We start from the raw sequence: 23,713 nt of genomic DNA, 5'->3' as shown, positions 1-23,713 counted from the left end.
TTCATTTTCTTGAATGATGGCAACTAGTGTTTTGTTTGGGCAAAAAAGTGGCCGATAAAAAGCCAGTTTTTACTCAAAATTGAAGTTTAAAACCGGCGCAGCTTATCGTTATGGCGTGCAAATGATTTCGAAATGCACAAACAACCACAAACTCAACTAACTATGAAACTAGAACTTGATTTTGTAGATAAAGAAATGAATACTCGCCTTTAGAAGAACTTCGAGGCCTTTAATTCCACTTCTATTCTGTTTTTTCACATTTACAACAGTTGGTGAGCGGCTATTTCGATTTTGCAGAGCAAATATTTCATGCGTTCGTTCTTACAACGCCGCAAAATGATTTCGCGCGGAAAGAATTCATCTCGCAACGGATACCGCCCGCTGTGAGCGGGCCGGATTGGAGAATACCGCCCGCTCCCGGAACCAATCAGATCGCATGATTTGTAGAATACCGCCCGCTCACAAACAAAGAAAAAAATAAATATATCTTATAAGCCATTTTAAAGTGTAGAATCGCTGTTTATTTTAACAAGTCTATTAACTGAAGAGCTTACACGATTTAAAACATGCCTCGTCCATCGTTCATGTGCCGCAACGTTGGTTACGGTGTCACCTTCATTCTTATGTTACCATAGGGTCATGTCGTCATAAAATTTCGCGCCCACTCGGTAAGCGGAAAGGGAACGCCTGAGTACTCTGTTGATATTACGAGATTCTAGCCTACATTTTCTTCCCAACATTCTTGTAAATGACGAGTAGATCTTGCTACTCTGTCCAATATACAACCATGGGTTTAGGGCGCTGTTTCCGTGACCGAACCAAAAACAGGCATTCATTACAACTGGTGGCCAGTTAACCTCCCATGCAGCTACTGGAAGAAACAAATGATACACATACCTGGGAAGCCAACAATGAACAAATACAGTGAGGATGACGACGAGCTTTCTAAGCACTCTTTATGGTGATTTCCTGTTGCTTTTGCTGATTTCCAAGCGCATTGTGAAACCACAGTTTGCGAGCGGTCTCGGCGAACAAGGTGGAAATACCACTTGGAGGAATCAAATAGTTGATAAAGTGTAAGTGAAAGAAAACTCCACAAACAGCTTTAATTTTGTCTTTCAAGACAGGAAGTATTATTGGCAAATTGTTATTTTTCTATTTAGAGCTAAAATTTTGTAACGAGGGAAGCTGTTCTTGGGAAATACGATCTAGACATTTTAATGTCTATTAAAATAGTTTAATTTTTTTTCGGGCGCCATTATGCCAGTGAAAATTTGTTATTAACACAGATCTAACATACTGTTCACCGTCATTATAAATAAGGCATGTTTCAAATCTTGGCAAAACAAAATGACAGTTTATTGAGTTCTTTTACTTATATAGGAAAAAGTGTTGGTATCATTAAACTCTGTTATTTAAGCAAAAAGTTAAGAGCTTGTACGAATTGTAATACTGTAGAAGTAATTTCTTTGCTAAGAAAGTTGTGGTGTCGTTAAAGCGCTGACTAACTTTAATGTCGATACGAAGACTAAAAAACGAAACAAAAAATAAGAACACTGTTCAAGTGTCATTTGACGGTTTTCAAGAGTCCGTTGTCCGTCTTAGAGAGGTGTCCATCTTATAGGGAGTGTAGTTACAGGGAAATGACTGAAAAACGGTGGGGACAATCACTAGCCCATGCTAGTGTCAGTCTTATAGAGGTGCCTATCAAGAGACAGTTGATTGTAGTTGCTTGTTACATAAATCTGCTGATATGCATTTGGCGACGTCAAAAGTGATGCAATTACTGCTCCACTAAATGCCGAAAAAAGTCGAGTTTCGCACTCAAAGGGTCCAGCTCCTTGCACTAAATCCCACTCATTCACGACCTCTTCTTAACAGTTCAGGTCTTGCGCTGTTCACTGAGCCGTTTTCAGAACAACAGCGAACGGGCAACGGGTAATCCCGATTGCACGTGCAAGCGAGCAAGATAGCTAGCGTTGCAGACGAACTAAAACCTGGTATACTATACCGGGTTTTATTTCGTCTGCAACGCAGGCTAGATAACGCCGTCTTGCCCGTTCGGTAAGTCAATCGCAATGCATGCGGAGTCAGACGTATGGTATAATATAAGCCCGGCCCTGGTCAAATAGAACACTTTATAGAGTTGACGAAAGTTAATTCTTATCAATTATTATTCCAGTACAGCCAAACGAAGATGAAAACTATAGTGAGTTGAGAAAAACCGCACATTTCGAGAGCAAAAACTGTCGTCGACTCTTACTAGAGAAAAATTTGAACACGTTCAAATTCGATTAGAACAGCCGATTGTGTCTAAAGACACCTATACTACAGTGAAAATATGATGTTAAAAGTAACACCTATTGTCAGAAACTTGTATATTAAAACATTCACGTAGGTGTTGTGACTGACCGATGATGACATGTATTTAAGCCAAAAAGCGTTGTCATGTTCAAAATCATTGGTAACCTGCTGCTTTATGCTTGAACTTTAGTTGGGATACATTTTTTTGATACCCTATAACCCATACCATAACCATCAAACAAACACAATTCATTTTTTAGATTGTTTTTATTGGTCTGCAGCTCTCAAAATTTACACATGTTACCCGATATGCATCTTTTAGAAGACGTCGGATCTCTCTAGTAGACTTATTTTCTATCACCATCATCACCATTATTTTTCTTATTTATTTAATTTCTTTTTTCTTTTTTTTTCTCTATCTCGAAGATATTAGCTTCAACAGCTACTCTTTTAATTCGAGTTAAATTAAGGTAATGTATGTATGTATGGATAAACATCGCTTTTTGTTTGTGGCGAGCAGATCAATTATTTGCCGAGACCGAGGCAGTAAAAACGGCAGGAATCTGGACAACTATTACAAATAAAGCCAGTTCCGCAGTTTGCATCCTTACACGGATCAGACTTGCACTTGCCATGACCTGTTTCTTGGGGACAAATTTCGGCTGAAAAAAAAAGAGAAACAAAAATGTTACTGAAAAAATCTGAATGGGTGGGGGTTGGGGGTCCACATTTCGGTAGTCATTTAAAAGTTTATTACTTTGTCGGTTGTCAGTTATATTTTTCGCCCGTCGTCGCTAGTAAGTTGAACCCATTAATATTAGATCCTCTTATTACAGTGTGCTTCAGTGCTGTAAACCGTTTTCAACCAGGGTCATGACGAAATATGACATCATGTAAACCACAGTATGCGTCTGCAGTTTGGTGTATAGCTTTCACACAACGACAGAAGTTCTAAAACTAATCTGATTTAGATTTCCTTCTAACGATTGCATGAATTAAGATAAGCTGATAAAGTTAAAATGTTGTATTTTTTTGCACCCAAGGAAGGTAGACCTTTTGACGTTGTTTATTTAAAAGCATGTTACAAGAGGGACTTTTGAGCTGGAGTAAGCGGTTCACATGTGAAACATTTTATCAGATGAAACAGCTCACGACGAAAAACCGATTCAAAGCGTTTCCTTTTCATTCACTACACAGCTGATCCGATTCGCTGATAGTTAGGAAAATGAGCAAAATATCGCGAATTTTCAATGGCGAGCAGATGAATTGTTTGCTAAAGCCCAAGGCTGAGGCAATTAATTGATCTGCGAGAATTTGCTTTGTACACTGATTAGCTTCGGGAACTGGGAACTGCCCTTCTATGCTTAAAAAAAAAATACAGAAGAAAAGCATAGCTTTCAACGATACCGGCTGGTCTTTATCCAATTCTTTTTCTTTCAGACATTGCCGAAATACATTAAGGGAAATTGTCATTGCCCTATTTATATTTCTGCTATTTTCTCGGATCTAGTAGACAAATCAAACCGCTCTCTCACACATTCACAGAATCTGACACAACTACGCATGGGTAAAATCTTATTTGCAGAAAAATTGCGTGACGAGCCAAGAGAACGTCTGCGTACGAGGCTAGTAAAGTGCATGAGCAGACTATTATTTGTAGGCTATCCTACATCATTATTCAACAAATGCTCGCTGTCCATATATGGTCGAAATGTTAACGTTATCTGTCATCCGTACATAACAGATATCCTACGATTTACGTAGGTTGCGAAGATTCGTCCGAAGTCTTGTAAAGCGCTGCATAACTACAGTTTTTTCATCTGCAAAATATGTTTTGTTGACAATTTGTTGAATGATAAAACAATTATCCTGCTCATTCTTGCGTTTTACTTTAGTAAATGCATCTTTAGCCATTAGATCAGTTTCATGAGGAAAAAAAACATTAGGTTGAAATCTTGATTAGCCTCTTACCTTCATTAATGTCCCTCTTCCCGAGTTTGGCCCCAAAAGCCTGCAGGAAATTAAATGAGGAAAGAGCGTTAATGAGCGTTAACGAGATGCCTGCCTTCTACAAACGCTATGTCGATGATACGCTTAGCGCAATGCCTGATGTAGAAACAGCCTCTGAGTTCTTAATTACATTAAACAACAGTCATCCTTCTATCAACTTCACAATGGAGCTTGAAGAAAATGGCAGACTCCCCTTCTTGGGAATGGATATCATCAGGAATGGATGTCATCTAGACACGAAGGTGTACCGAAAGCCTACGGACACCGGTCTATTGTTACACTATCATAGCCATGTGGATGTAAGATATAAACGATCACTATTGAACACCATGCTCAACCGTGCATTCAAGCTCTCTTCTTCGTGGAAATTGTTTCATCAAGAGTGTGAACGCCTCAAAGTGACCTTTTCCCGTCTGTGCTACCCAGAAGAACTTGTACAGTCTACCATCCGTCAATTTATTGAGTCTAAAGTGTCCGAGGGCGCACCTACCCAACAAAACGATCTTGAGAAGCAAGACCCAATCAGAATCGTGCTGCCTTTCAAAGACCAGAAATCTGCAAATTCGGTCCGCAGACAACTTGGAGACCTCAGCCGGAAGATCAAGGTAGACATCAGCCCCGTGTACACGAGTCGGAAAATCAAGGATGAAATCAAAGTGAGGGAAGACAAGCCACCCCTTGTGAATCAACAATGCGTTGTGTATAATTTTCAGTGTAACCTGTGTGATGCAGGGTATGTCGGATACACGTGCCGACATCTTCACCAACGAATTGAAGAACACAAGGGATCGGCCATTGGTAATCACCTCAAGGAACAACACGGTATGGCCCCAGATGACATTGCGCAGTTTTTTAGAATTTTGAAGAAGTGTCAGGGCAAGTTTGACTGCCTTACTGTATTTATGAAATGCTTTTCATCAAAGAACTGAAACCAACTCTGAACAAACAATGCGATTCCATCCGCGCAAAACTATTTGTTTAGGTCGGTTTTTTCTTTTTAATTACTCTTATTGTTTCTGTATTTTTAAGTTTTTAACCCTTTTTAACTTCATTAATATTTTGTCATTTATTTTTACATATTTTATCGCATTTCAGCGTTCGTGACAATTTTGCCTAAGTTATTCGCACTTGAAAATGACCTCGGAGAGGTCGAAACGTCGTGATTTTATATTGCTAAATTTCATAACAAAAAAAAAAGCGTTAATGACTGTCGAAATAGAAATGATTTGTTAACATGGGTTAAAGAAAAAAAAAGGAAAAACTAATCTTTCGTAAAGATTCTTATTACGTACTCAAGCAAGATATAAATACTATATAGAAAAAACCATGGTGAAAACTGCTATTGGGCCCTTGCTAAAATATCGTAGCATAAATTGGTAATAGAGAACGATTTTTTTCGCTAACTCCAAGTTTAGTAAGATTTAACTAGATGAAGGTGTTATAAATGGAAATTATTTTGACACTTTTCACTTCCCCTCTCCTTCTATTTCTCAGAAAATGGCTCATGAAGCGGGAACTCAAAATAAAAACTCGCAAAAGATTTATTGCTTCAATAATTGATGTATTTCGGCAATATCTGAAAGGCTAAGACAATTTTTGAGTTAAGTCGGTTGTGTTTTGCCATGTTTCATAAATTAAAGGCAAGATATAAATTGATTCAGGTGCGAGATAAATATTCTCGTAAACATTTTTAAAAACTAAAAAGATAAACGGATTTACAAACTTAAATAGAGGAACATCGTACAAAATTAGACTGGTTCTATAAACCGCAGCACCATTTTCCTTAAAAATGACATAATTATAGCGTAACTTTGACTCATGCTCTATCAGTAGAAAGGCCAATAATGCGCCCGATCACATGGCCACAAAAATCGCATTTAAGGTTTTTATGAATAATCCTAACAACAAACTTACTTGTGGGGCTTGCAAGGAAACAAGGCACAACAACACCAGAGCAATGTATATCTTCATGGCTTGGATGCTACTGCTCGTCTAGCAAGGAAAAAACAGAACTGCCTTTTTAAATGTTGATAGCTCGGATATTATACCGGTGTTCGGATATTGGATTTGGTTCCTATCTTATATATTTTTTCTTATTTATCATTTCATTAAGTAATCAATCAAAAAACAATCATTATTTTAATTAATACCGTCAAATGCTGCCTAAACGTTAACGCCCCTAGATGTATATGGGTTTACAGTAGCAAGCAAGCCTCTGGGAAGGCATTATGAAAAAAAGTAAGGAAGAGCAGCATTTAAACATAAATATTTCACTCCGTAACTGATAACTGACGTTGGGATAAACATTCGAGATCTTCTCTGGTTACGATGAAGGCAAACAATATTCCTTCACCAAAGCCAAAGAGCATACATTAATTCTTAAAACGGTTTTGTGTATAGCAAGCGAATCGTGATTCAGCAAAAGCTACTGAACGTAAAATAGCAGTGAAATCCATGGTGCAGCCAAAATCAGTGATACAAGCGTTTTCAGCTCAATTCTCTTTTTCGCATCACTCGTAAGACCTTTCATCACATGGTTGATTTAGGCTGGTATGACGTAAATGCGGTCATCCTGTTGTTACGGAAATTTGTTTTGGTTCATACACTGTTTTTGCTTAAATCAAGCCCCAAACTACGAAAGTCTCGTGAATAAGGACACTTTCCGTGGTCACTACGATGCCCGCATAAGCGGTATTCGACCTCTTGCAGGACAAACCACACGGCAAGCCAAACCACACATTCTTAGATATGTTTCCAGTTAAACAAAAGACATGTGCACTTATTACAATAAGGCCATCCAAATATTAACCCTATTTAGACCGGGCTTTTTTGGACCTTCTCAGACCGGGGGGGGGGCTTCGGAAGCCCCCCCTATGTAACTTCCAGAATATTTAAGCAGTCACCATGAAACTTATAGGATGTATTGTACGTCCGAAACTCTTTCTTTTGGTATACTTCACGTGGGATTGTGACGTCACATCACGTGACAATTACATCATGATGTCAAAACAGCCGCCATCTTGGATCCGCCATCTTGGATTTCAAATTTTTTCCAAAATGCCAGAAAACCACCCAAAATCATTGCAAAGTACTCAAAATGAATAAAAATGTGCTTTAAACCCGTAAAAATGTAAAAATAGGTTCATTTAAGTTGATTTTTATTAACAGAAACACGCAAAATTACAAATTTGGGAAAACATGCCTGTCAAAATGCCGTTGCCATGGTGATGTCAAGTTCCTGATGCATCATCCAACCTTACCATATTGTTGCCAGATAAATTTTAGGAAAACTCAGAAAGTTTGGCAGCGTTTGGTTAAATCTTAAAAAAGTTATAAAAGATCAAAGTCAGCGCGGGCCTCAAAAGCCCCCCCCCGGTCTGAATAGGGTTAAAATGATTGGCAACTGCACATCGCAAAATGAATTTTTCTAGTGCTATATGTAGTTCTACCACCAAAACATTAGTATCGCCTTTGAAATAAAACTGCCATCAGCTCATTGCTTTTAATCTAGTAAACAATACAAAGCGGTTTTTATAATTTACCCCCAAAGAACTGCCTAAACGCCCGTAAGCGTACGTAAACAGCTCTTCAGTGACGAGCAAGCCTCCGGGAGGGCACTTTAAGTGGCGATGTCCTTTAAAGCGGACCACCGCATTTCGGGTCGGTACAAAGTTTTCCTTCAAACTTTGCCCAGTGAACTATCTTGGTTCACAAGTAAATGCAACGGCTTTAGTTTTTTGAAATACGTTAAAATATATTTTTTAGAGCCTATAACAGCCAAGGCGACTTAAAGGCTAATTTTGATGGTCACTACAACGAAAAATTACACAAGTTGACGAGCTCGGCACACAAAAACCGCCGACCGAGACAGAAAATTATTCTAAACCCATGAAAGGTGGTCCTTGAAAGATTGTAAAAACATGTTTGTTTTAATATTTTTCTTATTTTCAGGTTCGGAAAAATTTATATCTCAACAACCGTCATATCGCTTTTTATAAACATGTCAATCTACCCTGACTTTGCTAGCCGTTATTTTCCAAGTCCAGACCAGACTATTCTAAGTACCAGCTGAATTCTACTAAATAGATGCCAGAGAGCACAGAAATCTAAAAATACCTTGCACTTCTTACTTTCTTTTGCCACAGCGACCTCCAACTTTTCGTGTTTTAAGCGAATCTTTCACACGCATTATGCAAATGAGGTTGTAAACCGAACAACGGTTGTTTTCAACAAAAACGGTTTATTTGTTGACTTTCGGCATTGCAAGTCAAAAATACGGGTGATTTCACAGAATGATCACTTGCAAACGATTTAAGTGGTTAAAAACGGCGAATTATTCGTCCTGGAACTTTGAATTCGTACTGATGGGAATTAATAATGCAGTTGCGTTGACTGCTAAACTTGGTCAGGTAAACTTATTGGATTGTGTACTCTTAGGTTTTGCTGCTTTCTATTGTTGAGTTAACAGTTTTGTTATTTTTGGAATCTCAACGCTTTCTCAGTAAATAAGTTCAATTTTAACACCACACATTGAAATAAAGAATTCGTGACATTTTAATTAAATTATCACATACCTGTACGAAGTTAAAAACAATATTTTTTTCCTGTTACCTTCCATTTTGCAAGAAGTAGCTGAAGACGGTCCTTTGTGGCCTTAATTGCCTTTCTTCCTGATGAATTTCGTTTTTAACTTCTTTGTTACATGCACAGACATCCTTAAGTTTTAGTCTATCTCTGTGTATTAGGTATTTTAATACTTCAAAGCTCGATCGTGGGAGCTGAATTTTATTTACACACATCTTATACTTACAAATTTGTGAGTATCGACGTTCAATTATCTTCCCTCTGAGTGCAATAGGAGATATTCTCCTCCAACATAGAAAAGAAAAGCACTGCCTTATATATATTGCAAATGAAATACTTTTCATAGAAATACGCTATTCAAAAAAATACTTACAAGTCTGTTTCCTTGACTCCAATTTAGATCCCTGGGGCGAGTTTTTCCGTGACAAAACGGAAACTGACGTGACACGGCTAATAATTTATAATTAAATCTTTTTAGAACTAATAGCGTGGTTCTTTATTTCGGTTCGTTCGACTTTTTTGCTTATCCATTTGGTCTTAATGTTACGATGTGCTATCACACCTTACACTAATTTCACTTTGAGCTTATAACAAGAAACGTCTTAACCTGCGATCTAGAAAAATAACACCTGATCGCAGGTTAGAAACGTCTCTGATCCCCGTCGCCACTACACGGTACAACTTACACTCTTTTTATTTTATAAGAATGTAGTTTATAAGAATATCGAGGCTGAAATTTGCAAATTTTTAATAATAATATTTTAGGAATAAATCCGAGGCTGAGATTTTAAAAAAGAATATACCGGTAGTTTTAGTTAAAACAAAATCAGGTATTTTCATTTCCGTCACTTTATCTCTGTGAGGAATGCTTTGTTTTAACGCCAAAACGGCCAGGCTGCAACGAAAAGCAATGGTACATGTGCACAATGTAACGCGATACAGATCTGGACACCAAACACTTGTAATTGATTACCCAATACTTGCTAAAACGGAAATGTCAAACGGTATTTTCTAATAATGTTCATAAGAATATTTTCAGCCTAAAATCGGCAGAAAAATAAGAATATTTTCTTACAAAAAAAGAGTGTACTACACTCTGAGATCATATCATTTTCCTCCAAAAAAAGGAAAGGAAAGCACTATCTCATTGCAAATAAAATACTTTTCAAAGAAATACTTTTCTCAAAAAAGTACTTGTCTGTTTTCTTGACTCAAATATAGATCACTCACCCCCATCATAATCTAATGATCCACCCCTAATGGCAAAGGCAAAAAAAAAAAAATAAGAAAGGGCCTTAATGACTCACCAGCTATAAAAGACCTTCCTTTAGCCTTGTAATTTCTAATTTATTGCTGCGAAGCCTTAGCGTAGCAGCAGAACTATTTTTGACTGTCCGCGCGGGCCTGGGCGCTTTATATAGGCGACACACTTGATTTGACTTTTTAACTGGCGATGATTTTGAGTACATGCAGTACGTATGATCAGCGGCATGTAAAATGTGGAAGCTGCGTTTGTCGTTTGCGATGTCCTTTTCGTTAAAGAGCAAGAAGTTAAATTTTAAAGCGCTGCCGCTTGCGCTTCTGTTCAGTACTTTGTTAATACTTCCCAAGAAACCTCTCTTGAGCAAGATGGTCAAGTATAGTGCCGGGGAAACGGTCTTTTCATCCCTTATGCGCCAGCTCTGATGAATAACGAATTTACGAGGCCCTCTTATAATTCGCTTTGATAATTCCCGTATAATTGCATATCCGAAAACATGCCCTGGCATTTTCAGAGCTACGAGAAACGACGTCCGAACGTGTAATAGTCAGTCAGAAAAAGTCAGAAAAAATAGTCAGGAAAAGCTATAAATATGCAAGATCAAGTAAAGCCAAGTTGTTGTCAAACACGAAATCGAAACTTACTCAATTTATACCGTTAATTTAAAGGTCTTTGTTCTGCAACCAAACACTAAAATTATTCATTCCTAAGCTTATTTAAGGAGGAATTTTACTTTCTGAGTCTTAAGCGCGAAATATACCCAGCAAAAAGTACAATGATTTGCGAAGGCTCCACGCAAAGGTTTTCATAATGACCTCGCACTGGAATGGAACGAGCTTTGAGCTTTTTGACGTCATAAATTGGTGTTTCTGATGGCTTTGCAATCGAATTGCACGTGCACGCAAGGTTGTGTTTGGAAACAGTCATAAGCATCACCAGCATTTCACTCGCTGAGAGAAATCACATCTTTCACATCTGAAAATGTGAAAATTCGAAACATTCCTATGACCTTCCGTTCGTTCCTACTATTATTATTATTCTTATAACTCTCTTCGCAGCACTTAACTTGCTATCAGCAACTCCTAGTTTTTACATTTATTTTTATTTCTTTTCAGAGTCCCTGAACTCTCCCTTCCGCGCGCCCTTTATAGGGGTTGAACCCGGGCATGCGAAAAGAGGGTCCAGGATAGCTTGCATGCGCATGCTCAGAAGGAACCAATCAGAAGCGAGGAGTGTGGCGTCACTTGCTTAAGGACGTTCGCGTCAAAATGTTCTACTCGATAGATTTTTTTAAAATTTTTGCTGCGGCCACCGACTTTGTTTCCGAGATAAAGCGTGTGGAAAACTACCCTGATTTTGCAAAATTGGCACGCGAAATTCAGCACTGTTTACAAGGCTTGTAGTTAAAAATATCGAAGATTAGTGAGCGGAGGCAAACAATCTTAGTCACATTTTGTAGAAGGGCGTCTGTTACGTAAATAATTCCTGTGTTGATATCCTTTTTGTAAGACTTAAACCTGAAAAAGGCATTAAAAACTTTCGTACGGCAAAACGAGAAGCTCAAAAAGCGAAATTCAAACGTCAGTCGGACAATGAAAACAAACTTCCACTCGATAGATTTTTTTCATTTTCTCGCAAAACGTAGATATTAATTAACGAAAGTAGTCCGTTAAGAAAAAGTAGGGGTCACCGACCATTTAAAAGAGCAAACTCAAAGCGAAGTGAGCGGAACGGCTACCCATCCTATATGTGCTCAGAAAGCTTTCACAGCGCGCGCGCTCAATATATGGCGTGGCATGACGTTGCGACATGAATCACGTGCGTAGACAATGACTGGCAAGCTACAGCTGTAGGCTTTTTTAAAGTTATTCCGGTGATCCTGCTTTAGTATAGTGTGCACAGTTGCGTAGTTGAGCTCGTTATTTGTGAGAGCGCGTTTTCAAAAGTGCTGCCAAATATGTTTTTTCCCCAATTTAGGGAGGGGGGATCGGCTCATGCACATGCAAGTTATCCTGGACTCTCTCTTCACACGCTTGGTTTCAACCTCTATAAAGGGCGCGCGGAAGAGAGAGTTCAGGGACTGGACTAGTTTTATGTGAGAGAAAGTGTATGGTAATTCTCTACGCACCTGATCCGACTTAAACGAAAATACCGTAATCTGCTTAATAGCCTTACGGAATAGATTTACGGAATATCGGCTCTTTGCCCCCCCCCCCCCCCCCCCCCCCGACCCCCCCTCCCCCTCCTTGTTTCTTCGTGGACGTCCTTGGTGCGCTTGATAAAGGAAAACTGTTCTTGTGCGCCAGAAATTTCCATATGTGTGCCCATGTGCTTGGCGCACACGTTAATTTTTGCATAACAATAACAATGCCAAATGTCTTTGGGCATCCTTAAAACAGGTAACGTGAATTGTAGCAATAGAATTTTGACGGTACAAACTGTCCAGTTTTCCCCATGCAAATCCTGTTTATGCATTACACACAAAAAAGTCACGCAAATTCGGTTTAATTGTAAGGCGGTTTATAGAAAGTAGCTTAGGCGACCACAAATACGGCGGGAATTCAGGCTGAGAATAATGAATGCTGCTGTATGCAAAACACGTTTAGGAATGTGTCTTTTAACAGCAGGTTAACTAAATAAAATTGCAAAGTTATAAAATGGTAACAAAACAAGTCAACTGAATTAAGGGGTCACAAATTGTTGATTTCAAATTAAAGGTACATTACTCCAACTTGTTAGACCAGTTAAAACTGAATGAATTATTTAAATTTTACACCTTGAATGCTTTCATATTTAAATATAGATAAAACACAGCGAGTTTCAAAAAACTAGAACGGTTTGTTTGAAAAAAATCGGTCCAAGTTCAACAGTTAATTGTTACATTTGTCTTGAAAGCATGCAAAGTTCGAGACCGAATAATTCGTAAATTTTAACTACTTATATCATTTGCAAGTTTTCTTTCTATCATACTCCCAGTATTTTTTACTTCCAATGCCAAAATTTTACAATTTAACCGTTTTTGTTGAAAACAACCGTTGTTCGGTTTACAACCTCATTTGCATAATGCGTGTGAAAGATTCGCTTAAAACACGAAAAGTTGGAGGTCGCTGTGGCAAAAGAAAGTAAGAAGTGCAAGGTATTTTTAGATTTCTGTGCTCTCTGGCATCTATTTAGTAGAATTCAGCTGGTACTTAGAATAGTCTGGTCTGGACTTGGAAAATAACGGCTAGCAAAGTCAGGGTAGATTAACATGTTTATAAAAAGCGATATGACGGTTGTTGAGATATAAATTTTTCCGAACCTGAAAATAAGAAAAATATTAAAACAAACATGTTTTTACAATCTTTCAAGGACCACCTTTCATGGGATTATAATAATTTTCTGTCTCGGTCGGCGGTTTTTGTGTGCCGAGCTCGTCAACTTGTGTAATTTTTCGTTGTAGTGACCATCAAAATTAGCCTTTAAGTCGCCTTGGCTGTTATAGGCTCTAAAAAATATATTTTAACGTATTTCAAAAAACTAAAGCCGTTGCATTTACTTATGAACCAAGATAGTTCACTGGGCAAAGTTTGAAGGAAAACTTTGTACCGACCCGAAATGCGGTGGTCCGCTTTAAAGGACATCGCCACTTAAAAGGTTTCAATATATATAACTTAAAGAGTAAACAGTAGTAAATAAACAACATTAAGGTCATACAATGGAATCCCGATTTCTCTAACCTCCAAGGAAAACGAAAATTGGCTCGAGCGGTCGGGCCGTTCGAGAAGTCGGGGGTCAAATTGTGGTGTTTGAATGGGGGAGGGGTAATGACTTTTGGTTTGAGTTATATCAGGTTCCAAAATTGAGATTCCACTGTATAAACATGTATACTTCACTCACTTGACCAACAAGACGTTGGAATAAACTATCGAGATCTTCTCAGGCTGCAGCGAATGCTGACAATGTTCGTTTACCAAGGAAACCACTTGTTTTTAAAATATTTTATTGTTTTATTGTTATAGCAAACGAGTCATCATGATTCAGCGAAAACTACTGAAGTAAAATATTAATAATGTCCATGATAAAGCTACAATCATTGATCCAAATAATACATTCAACTTATTTCTTCCGCGTTACATTGGACGACTCGCCTCTGAACACATGGTTGATTTGAGCCGGTAGTTAGGCAGAGTTGCCTTAAACAAAGTAGCAATGAACTATTATATTACAATAGCTAGGAAGCGTCTTGGAAAAGATATTTAAATACCAGTAGATTTATTCCCCAATGATCAGACAAAGTACTAACATTTTGTAGCCTTTGCCTGGGTTGAGCTCGATCATGTCTAAAAGTACACACGAGTGACCACGAGTGACCACAAGAAAGAATTCATCAAAATATATTGTTTTTGACATCATCATTAACGTCATCGGGACGTTACTTTATCTTAACCGCAATAGGACCATATATGTAAAAAATCGTCGGTCAACATTCGCGGTCAACATTGCAATGTTACCCTCTGATGTCATAGATTTTGCAACATTGCCTGAGACTTTTGGCGGGAAACAGTTTTTATTGTTAGATGTCATGTGACCTTGAATTAGCGAATAATTGCGCGCGCTGTTGGGAAACAAATTTCTAGCTATATAACAATATTTACATATATCAGTCTGAGGATTGGAGAAATGGTTATTTGCGGTTAAATGGTGATGATTATTTGATAAAGTGACGAAAAGGTGACGTCATTATGATGGCAGCAAGTTATTTTGACGAATTTGTACTCGTGGTTAGTCGTGGTCACTCGTAGACAGTCGTGGTCACTCGTGTGTACTTTTTGACACGATCGTTGAGCTCTGTCTGTTTGCGGGGAAGATATATGACTTGACTTACTCTGCCAAATTTTGAAGTGGCCGAAATTATTTTCAATGATACTCATGTCTGTTGTTCTTCATATACGCATGTCCAATTGAAAAAAAAAAATGATACAAAAATTGAACTGCTTAACTGATATAAGTGAAAAAAAAAAAAAAACGTCACAAAACGGGTATTTTATCGCATTTTTAATTTTTGCCACCATATTTGTGCCCCGGTAATGAAGTCACAAACATGGCGACTGCGTACAAAGTACTGTAGTTTTCTTAAAATTATTCTCGTAATAAGTCGGTTCTGAAGAACGCTACAGAACTATAATTTCCACCTCCTCTACAATCTTATATGTTCTGTTGTTTTTCATGTAAACAAACTCTGATGAAAACCACCAATTATTGCGACGCAACATTGCAGAGTCCATCAAAAGAACATCCGGTTTTACTGTAATTAATGGTTCACTTCACTTTGTTCCCATTCCCAAGCTCGCAAACGGGATAAAAAGCGCAAGTAAGCTAAAAAGGATTGATCTAGACGAAGACTTAGATATAACAGTTTCCTAGTCGAATCGAAAGAAATGGTGCATAGACTACAGAAAAATCACTTTTGAAACTGATACAACCCGCTTATTAAATCGCTGCAAAATGCACATAGAAATTCATAAGATTCTGCCTCACAATTATGTATCGTATTTTCTCAAATAAACACCCAACGCGTTTATTTTAAACTTGGTCTGATAGACAGTTATATAATCAATAACCAACACAACCTTTATCAACTTTATTATCTCTTCAAAACAATGCAAATTAAATAAGTTAATTATACTTCTACAAAGTAATAAGATAATCGTAAAATATACATATTACGGTCTCTGTTAAAGGTTGCCTGAGATAAATCAGGTTTTGCGTAAATTTAAGAAATTAATTTGTTTTTACTAACAAGGCAAAACAATTTATTACTGTCTCTAGAATTAAAAGCAGAAACAGCAAAACTTGGTTTTATCACTATGGCTGCTGTTCCGTTTAAAAGTTCTTGTTGAATTTAATTTCTTCGTTTTGAATTTTGACAGCACTTTATGCTATCGACGTACTGTTTGGAAGAAGCCGAGATGAAAATCACCATATTTGCTCATTTTAAAGTTTATCATAGAAATATTTAAACAATTTAAGAGTTTGTATGGTTTTGGAGTACGCAGTATCAAAATAAGAGACGTTTGTATGGATTTTGAACCATGTTTCAAGGCCCTTAACTTGGTCTCTTTAAAACATAAACCTCCAAACTTAGTCAAATGTCCATCCTCGACGTGGTCTTTTATATTCAGTGTCAGTTTATCGATTGGTTTAAAGTTAAAACTCGCCCCAGTTCCATGTGCAACCTCGGAATGGCAAAAACCGCAGTGCTTTTTACTGTACGATCTCTTAAAGGAAGGGTTTATCTATCTACCTATCTCCTATGCAATGATAAACAATAAATGTTTAACCTTATATGGGTACTGCCAAGCATCATAGACGATCTATGAAATTCCCAGCAACAAATCAGAGAACAAGGAAATGACGTACTCCATGGTCCCTGCTTCTTGGTCTGATGCCGCCACCTCATAGAAACTCGTCTCGACAACACCTTATATTTTGTTCCATTTTTTTTAATATAGTAAATACAAACATTCAATAAAGGTTATAGTTCTATTACACTGTCTCTTGTTAACTGACACGTTATAACTTTCAGACAATATCAAGGAAAAATGTATAATATATGCATGTGATAATATTTTGCCATTTTGTTTTTATAATAGTAAGTTTTATCGTCTTAGAAGATTTGTTTGCTTTCATTTTTGTTAATAAAAATTACTAAATATTTTTTAAAATTTATTTTTGTAATAATGTTAACATTTACCAACTCTTTCAATAAGGATATAGAAGCTTTATGCGAACTCAACAAAACGTTGTGCAGCTTAATATTCTTACAAGTGAAAAGTTGCTTGCAAATTCATTGGTGAAATATAACCCTTTTAACCCTAGCTTTTTTTCCGTTTAAGGAACCTAAAGGAAAATGGAGTGGGGGTGAGGAATGAAGGGTTGGGGGGGGGGGGGTACTGCCCCTCGCCCCCTCCCCCTAAATGTGTCTTCAAAAGTATTCTCTTTATGGCAATCAAACTTGTGAAGTGCCTTAAGCTACTCGAAATCGTTAATTAAGTGGCAATCACTTGTCAATTTTGACGTCATTTCACGAGAAAATTACGTCATATATTTAAAACGTCGCCAAACATACATAGGAGGACGCCATCCAGAATTTCAAAATGTAAGGAAATCTCCAACGATGATTTAAAATTAACCAAAAGAACCAAAACTATTAAGATGTTAGACCAAATTTTTTTCTAAAAACAAGCATCTCAGTAAAACTGATATTTTTCTTAAAAAGACACCAAATTTCGGTTAAACAGCCTCGTTGCCATAGAAACGTCAAGTCAATTGTCAAAACAAGTTGCAAACCAAAATCTTTCCAGATAAGTTATAGGAAAGTTAGAAAGTTTGGCAATAAATGCTTGAATCCTCTTTTTTGTAAGATAAGTTTGAAATCAGACCGGGCACTTTGTGTCCACCATTCCTTCAACGTTAACTAGGGTTAATTTTCTGGTAGTGGTATCATTGGCCGTTAACTGGTGTTGGTATCATTGACCGTTAACTGGTGTTGGTATCATTGGTCGTTAACTGGTGTTGGTAGCATTGGTCGTTAACTGGTGTTGGTATCTTTGGCCGTTAGACTTAAACTGAGCGTTCACAGCCATCTACAGCCAATATAAAGCGGCCTTCACACGACAAACTAAAGTTGGCAAACTCATGTTGGCAGACTCAGGTTGGTGTGTGTGAACGACACAACAACAGTTGGCAAACAAGTTGGCAAACTGTTGGTGAGAATAGAGACAAGTTCTATTTTGTCACCAACAGTTGGCCAACTTGTTTGCCGTTGCTGCGTCGTTCACACACACCAACTCGAGTTGGCCAATTGTTTGTCGTGTGAAGGCAGAGACTACGGTGAGACAGATCAATCAGTTAAAAATATCAGAGTATACATACCCACGACTGTTTAACGCGAATCGCTTTTCACTTAATTCTGAAGACGATTCCGTACAGGTTGTGCAAACAGTCCATTTCAGGAGCATCCTTGTAAATAAGAAACTCAACTAACAAACAAAGCTAACAACGTCTGGCCCTTAACACGTCGAACAGTTAATATTACAATGTAGCTAAAAAATCAACATATTAGAATTACTAATACTGTACTTCTGACCGCTTACTTATTTACACGCGCGTGTCAGTGTTCTGGGTCTCGTTAATCGCTGTGGGCGTCATCTCTTTACTCTCCCTTTTCAAGTCGTGCTTTTTTTTGCCGGTCATTCTGGAAAATGCACTGTGCATCTTGCTGTTTAAGCCTATGTACAACCATGGGTTAATGGCACTGTTATTGTAGCCGAACCAAAAGCAGGCGCTTGCTACAGTTTGTAAAGTATTTGACGTAATAGCCATATAAAGCTGATAGACCTGCCCAGGAAGCCAACAGAGAGCAAACGCGGTGAAGACGATGATGAGCATTCGAACCACCTTTCTCTTGGTCAGTTGCTGTTGCTGGCGATTTTGGCTCACGTCATCCCCTGGTGCCTCATGGAACCACAACTTACGGGCAGTTATGGTGTACAGGATGGAAATGATACTAACAGGAACCAGATAGTTTATAACGAAAAAGTAAGTATATACTCCACGAATGGCTTTCGTTTTTTCTCCCAAAGTGGTGTAGTCGGCCCCACATACGTATTTCGAATCCCTAGGAAACAAGCCGACAAAAACCAGAACGATAGACAACAAGGCCATTGGCAAGATCCAGACAATTGGTGTAAGGACTTTTGGTCTTCGGAACCAAAGAAGGCGTCGGAGTGGATAAACGACTGCATAAAACCTGTCAATCGCCATGAATGTCAGGCATAAAATGGACGTACTTATTGTGAAAAAAGCGACGTATAGCACTGCTCGACACGTGATTTCTCCAATAAGACCTCTCATCGGCCACACATTCCCCGTGTAGAAATCTGAAATAGTGTAAGGAATCACCACGAACGTCACCAACAAATCTGCCACGGCCATGTTGACGAACATGAAGCTGGTCAGTGATCTTGCGTCGGGTTTCTTCCACACGATGTAGATTAGAAGAATGTTTCCCACAGTGGATACAAGGAACGTTATGGCGTACAGGACGGTAAATGTAATGGTCTCTGTGGACGCCATTTTTTCTGTTGAGAAACAAGGTTTGTCATTAAAGCACTGAAAGAAAATTTAGCAGAACGGTGGTTATAATATTCAGTTGACTATCATTAATATTAATAAATGTCCTTCCTTCCTTTCACCGTGAATTCATTCATTAGTTTATTCGTTCGTTCGTTGATTACATTCGTTAACACCTAACTTTTTCAGTCTTACTTAAATTGCAAAGTACATAAAATTCCAATAGTTCACTAGTGAAGACTTCATACCATAGTCAACAGGTATAATTAATAAAGTAGGTCCACAGTGCGTACATATTTTAGCTGAATAAGCAATTTTTCTTACTCTGCCCCGACGGCCTGAGTTGAGAACGTCCCTGCATGTATTCGGTGAAGCAAATATGTACTCTTGCGCGATCTTACAACGTAATGGGTGTTAAGTGATGTTTCGTTTCGACAATAGTCTTGAATCTTGGCGATGACAAAAGCAGCTTAGAAGAGAAAATGAAGTGCTTTCATCGACACCAACGAGGAAAATGTTAAAGCAATAATGGTAAGGGTTTGTGTTTTTAGCCTATTAAGTTTTGGTAGAATGAAAATGAAACTACTTATGTATGAATATTAACGCTTAAAAAGACTGATAAAACCTACCTTTCACTTAAGTATCGGGTATGCGTTTCTTATTTCTGTAAAATTTCTGTGCCCTTTATTATTAATTTTTAATAATGATGTGCGGTTTAAAAAACATTTATCGTTATTTGTTAAGATTGTCAAACTCGTTTGCGTCACAAAGGCTTGATCGCAGATAAACAGCATATCAATCTCGATGTCAGACTTTGCGGAAGCGGTTATGTAGTCCGATTGATGCGAGTGATGCAAGTGCACACCAGGCGACTTATAATGATAATAATATTCATTTATAGCGAGCAAATTCAACAAAGGTTTTCAAATGACCGTTACAAATATAAATCAAAATTAGATAAAAAATAGATTAAAGGTGTTGCGTTTTTCACTTGTACTTCTTTGCTTGCGGTTGATGCATGCAGTAGGCTTTGAGGTATGAAACTCTCCAGGCACGTACTGTTTTGTCTACCCCGCATGACAGACAGAACTGAAAAGGGCCTACTGCCAGTATATGTCTAATGCTTACAGCCACTGCCGACAAGCGAATTAAAAATTGAGGTTTTCGATCACGTCTTTGGTGGGCGATAAACAGATGCTACAATCCTCAGAAGAACTATTATCACAGCAACACATCACGCGGTTGAGCAGGCGAGGAACGTTATATTTCAATAAACACTGTTTTCTGTCGTTTTTTCTTACATTTCCATAACAAGGCTTAAAGGGACATGTACACTGTACCAGTTTCACTTCAAAAACTCAAGAGCCTAAAGACATATTGAAACTACGAGTAGTGGTTGAATTTGATTAAAAATCACTATGCAAGTGCACTGAAGCGATAAACAAGTGATATTGTTGTGATGCCATCAGGAACTTTAGATCGCAACTTGAAAAAATCAGGCTGAATTTTTTCAAGTTTTGTCCTTGTGGACTTTAAAAACACCTAAAAATTATTATTTTTTCCTTCATCCTTCGGTTTACTTTATATCTCCATCTTGATGTACTTGGTGCATTTCATATTATGAGAAGACCTATTCACCAATTTTAGTACTTTTTACCGAAAAGCACTAAAATCCCCGTGACAGTGTCCCTTTAAATAGAGAGAATAACGTATGTTTTATGACCATATGAGATAAAAATATGTTCCTTGTATAATCGTCTCCTTCTGACGCCGAGTTTGAGTAATGTAAAATAATATATTTTACTTGCTAGGATCTGAAGTCATATGACGTCTGAAGTTGAATTTAGTCTACAGCTAAGAATAGGGCAACGACCACAAAATATACATTAATTTCACTTATGTCCATTATTGAACGCAGGTATTGTTTAATGAGTACTTCATGTTTGACTGTGTTATTTGACATTTCCATATAACTTCATATTTGACATAATTTGGTGTGTGAATTTTTATTAATAAGGACAATTTGTGATGCCTGTCATGAGGAACGTGCATCTCATTAGCGTTCAATCCTGGACATATCTGATTAATTTAGATTAAAATGGAAATTTTACAAGTGAACTTCCTTGATATTAACTGAGATGCGTTGACAATATTATTATTTATTAATATTTATTTGCTCGGGGTAGTCTAGAGTTCACCTCAACAACCTTTTTTTGTCAGTTTTTGTGTTTACAGTGTCTTTAATTAGCGTTCAGTGCTTAACACATTGTTTATTTTTTATTTATCAAGTAAATGCGTGATGCGCACTGATGAAATACTGAAAATCTTGCTGTCTCTGTCCTGCTTGTTTTAGTAAACGTTTAGTACAACACCTCAATACGAAGGACTGCTAACAGTACTAATATTCAAATTAAGAAACAACAAAAAAAGATTAACCAAATTCTAGCGTAACAATAACTTAAACATGGAAGAGTAACACATAGCACATAATTTTTAATGGCACAAAACTCGGCCGGAAGACAAAAATGTTCTGGAGCAATCAACATATTATTAATATTTTCTTCAAATGTCAGACAACTAATAAATTTTGAGAAAAAGACAATGCTTTTACGTTTGAGATACAATCTTCGACAGCAACATCTGTCATCGTTAGTTACAATATCAGAGTGAATTTGAATATTGCATAAAAAACTTGTACATCAAGACACTCACGAATTATACATTTTCTATACATTGCAAATTAAATCCACGAAACTGATTGGTTCCTGCGTTGTTGTCTCGCTAATAAAACAAAATCGTGCGCGCCTTGCTCTTGAATGGTAGGAGCAAATTATTTTTAATTTCTGTCTTGAAAATACTTAAAATTGCAGGTTTTGTACCGTAATCCTTTGGAGTTTCTACTAAAACAATTGGACTACTCGACCTCTTTTCTGTGAACAGTAGTCAACTCAGCTGCGTCTCGTTGACTTTTCGCTCATGGAAACTCTATTCCCACATCACCGCGCAACTTCTTTCTATTTACTTTGGGAATGCACTACTCATACTTTCGTGCAGTTGACGACCGTTTAACTTTTCACTGACGAAATATGCAGAGATAATTGGAAGTTGGATAGTTTTTTATTATCCAAATGCAAATCGCATGTATGGTTGAACTTGAAAAGAGAAAATGTTTGCTGACCTGGGAAGTGCCACAAACTGGGCATTGATTCTGAAGTCTAGCTTAAGTCTTCGCATAACTTAAAGTCTTCTGAAAAGAATTCCCTTTTAAATGAGATTTTTTGTACTTACGAGGAATTGTTTACTACCGCGTGAAACACAAGCGAAAGTTATAAATATTTAACTCTAATATAACTTTTTTCATGTCATATATCTTATGTGAAACTTTTTCTCACCATAACTTGGCTGTAAGAATTCAGAATACTGTTAAACCATAGTCCAAACGGTTCCTCAACTGAAGTGCAGTGTAAACCACTAGGGATGTTACTCAGAAACAAGCCTTATTGTTTAGACAAGCGACTACTCGGCGCTGACAGACAAAACTAGCGTCGTCGTTACAGTTTATTGTACATGTTCCGCATATCATTAGCGTAATTTTGTAGTCGTCAGTCAGCTTGACAAGATGATCGATGACGTTTAGGACGTGCAGCTCAATCTTCAATAATTGCTCCATCTTTTTTTTGATGGCCTTTTTTGGTAGTTGTTGTGGCTCCCTTACCTTGTTTGCAGAAATGTTCCAAATTTAAGAAAATAGTCTTTAACTTTTTGAAAAAAAGGAATTTGAAAAATAGTCTTTAACTTTTTGAAAAAAAAAAAAGGATTTTTTCGCCCATTGCGACAGAAATAAATAATCTTTAGCTATGCCTGACAAATGTTCATCTCAAACCATTAAAATGTTAATTATGTTCTATTTGAACTACGTGCAGAGCATTAAGCAAATTACTAGTATGAATACAAAACGGAGAAAGCTGTTATAACATCCACTTTATTTTGTTTACATGGGTAAATGTAAGGACAAAGTTGTATCTCAAATATCATAATCAATATCGTTTAAATTTATGAGTTACATCAGTACGGCAAGAAGCGAGCCCCAGGTGGGAACAGTGGGAGTTCAGTAAAACACAACTTATCGCTGCGGGAAGGGTTTTTTTGGTTTAACTAAGGAAGGAATTAATAAGATAAAAGCAGCCTATTTATACCTGTGTAATAAATAATTTTCCATCAATCGATCAACCAATCATCTCTTATTTAGCAGGTAAACGGGGAGGAACTAGGAAGCTCGTTAAAATACGTACGTGCTTGCAATAAACAAAATAAAAGCTTCTATTTAAGGTTACAATTAAACAAGTCATTAACTTGAGAGTCATTCTCACGATTTATGACATGACATATTTAAGATATGTAGTTGCAAAATAAAATAAAATAGTTATTGCTTAACTC

The 23,713-nt window shown here is 37.4% G+C and overlaps 3 protein-coding genes and 1 long non-coding RNA gene across 5 annotated transcripts in view; 2 read left to right on the top strand and 2 right to left on the bottom strand.

Annotated features, from left to right (window-relative positions):
• LOC144654999 (meprin A subunit beta-like) overlaps positions 1–23,713 on the top strand; it is a 188,745-nt gene that overhangs the window by 147,593 nt on the left and 17,439 nt on the right. The window lies entirely within an intron of this gene.
• Positions 2,575–14,113, bottom strand: LOC144655483 (uncharacterized). Its single transcript, XR_013571117.1, has 4 exons — positions 14,039–14,113; positions 6,229–6,306; positions 4,276–4,315; positions 2,575–2,966 (listed from the first exon to the last, which is right to left on the bottom strand). It is a non-coding gene; the product is annotated as an uncharacterized LOC144655483 (long non-coding RNA).
• On the top strand, positions 4,384–5,243 carry LOC144654049 (uncharacterized). Its single transcript, XM_078514164.1, has one exon. The coding sequence runs from the start codon at positions 4,407–4,409 to the stop codon at positions 5,241–5,243; it is 837 nt and encodes a 278-aa protein (XP_078370290.1). The 5' UTR covers positions 4,384–4,406.
• LOC144655467 (substance-P receptor-like) lies at positions 15,795–22,802 on the bottom strand. Of its 2 annotated transcripts, none has more exons than XM_078515720.1 (2): positions 22,669–22,802; positions 15,795–19,284 (listed from the first exon to the last, which is right to left on the bottom strand). In XM_078515720.1, exon 2 carries the CDS (start codon positions 19,277–19,279, stop codon positions 18,302–18,304), a length of 978 nt encoding a protein of 325 aa, XP_078371846.1. In that variant the 5' UTR covers positions 19,280–19,284; positions 22,669–22,802; the 3' UTR covers positions 15,795–18,301. The 2 variants fall into 2 exon arrangements, with proteins under 2 accessions (XP_078371846.1, XP_078371847.1); XM_078515721.1 differs by lacking the exon at positions 22,669–22,802 and adding an exon at positions 19,570–19,713.

The sequence above is a fragment of the Oculina patagonica genome, chromosome 5, assembly GCF_052425735.1.
Source record: "Oculina patagonica isolate OP01 chromosome 5, crgOcupat, whole genome shotgun sequence".
Lineage (NCBI taxonomy): Eukaryota > Metazoa > Cnidaria > Anthozoa > Scleractinia > Oculinidae > Oculina > Oculina patagonica.
The sequence above is the reverse complement of the archived record's forward strand: the minus strand, read 5'-3'. Positions and strand labels throughout refer to the sequence as shown.

What these genes read in the sequence shown, in the direction of transcription:
- LOC144654049 (XM_078514164.1), top strand. Translation starts at nt 4,407, where the DNA reads ATGCCTGATGTAGAAACAGCCTCTGAGTTCTTAATTACATTAAACAAC.
- LOC144655467 (XM_078515720.1), bottom strand. Translation starts at nt 19,279, where the DNA reads ATGGCGTCCACAGAGACCATTACATTTACCGTCCTGTACGCCATAACG.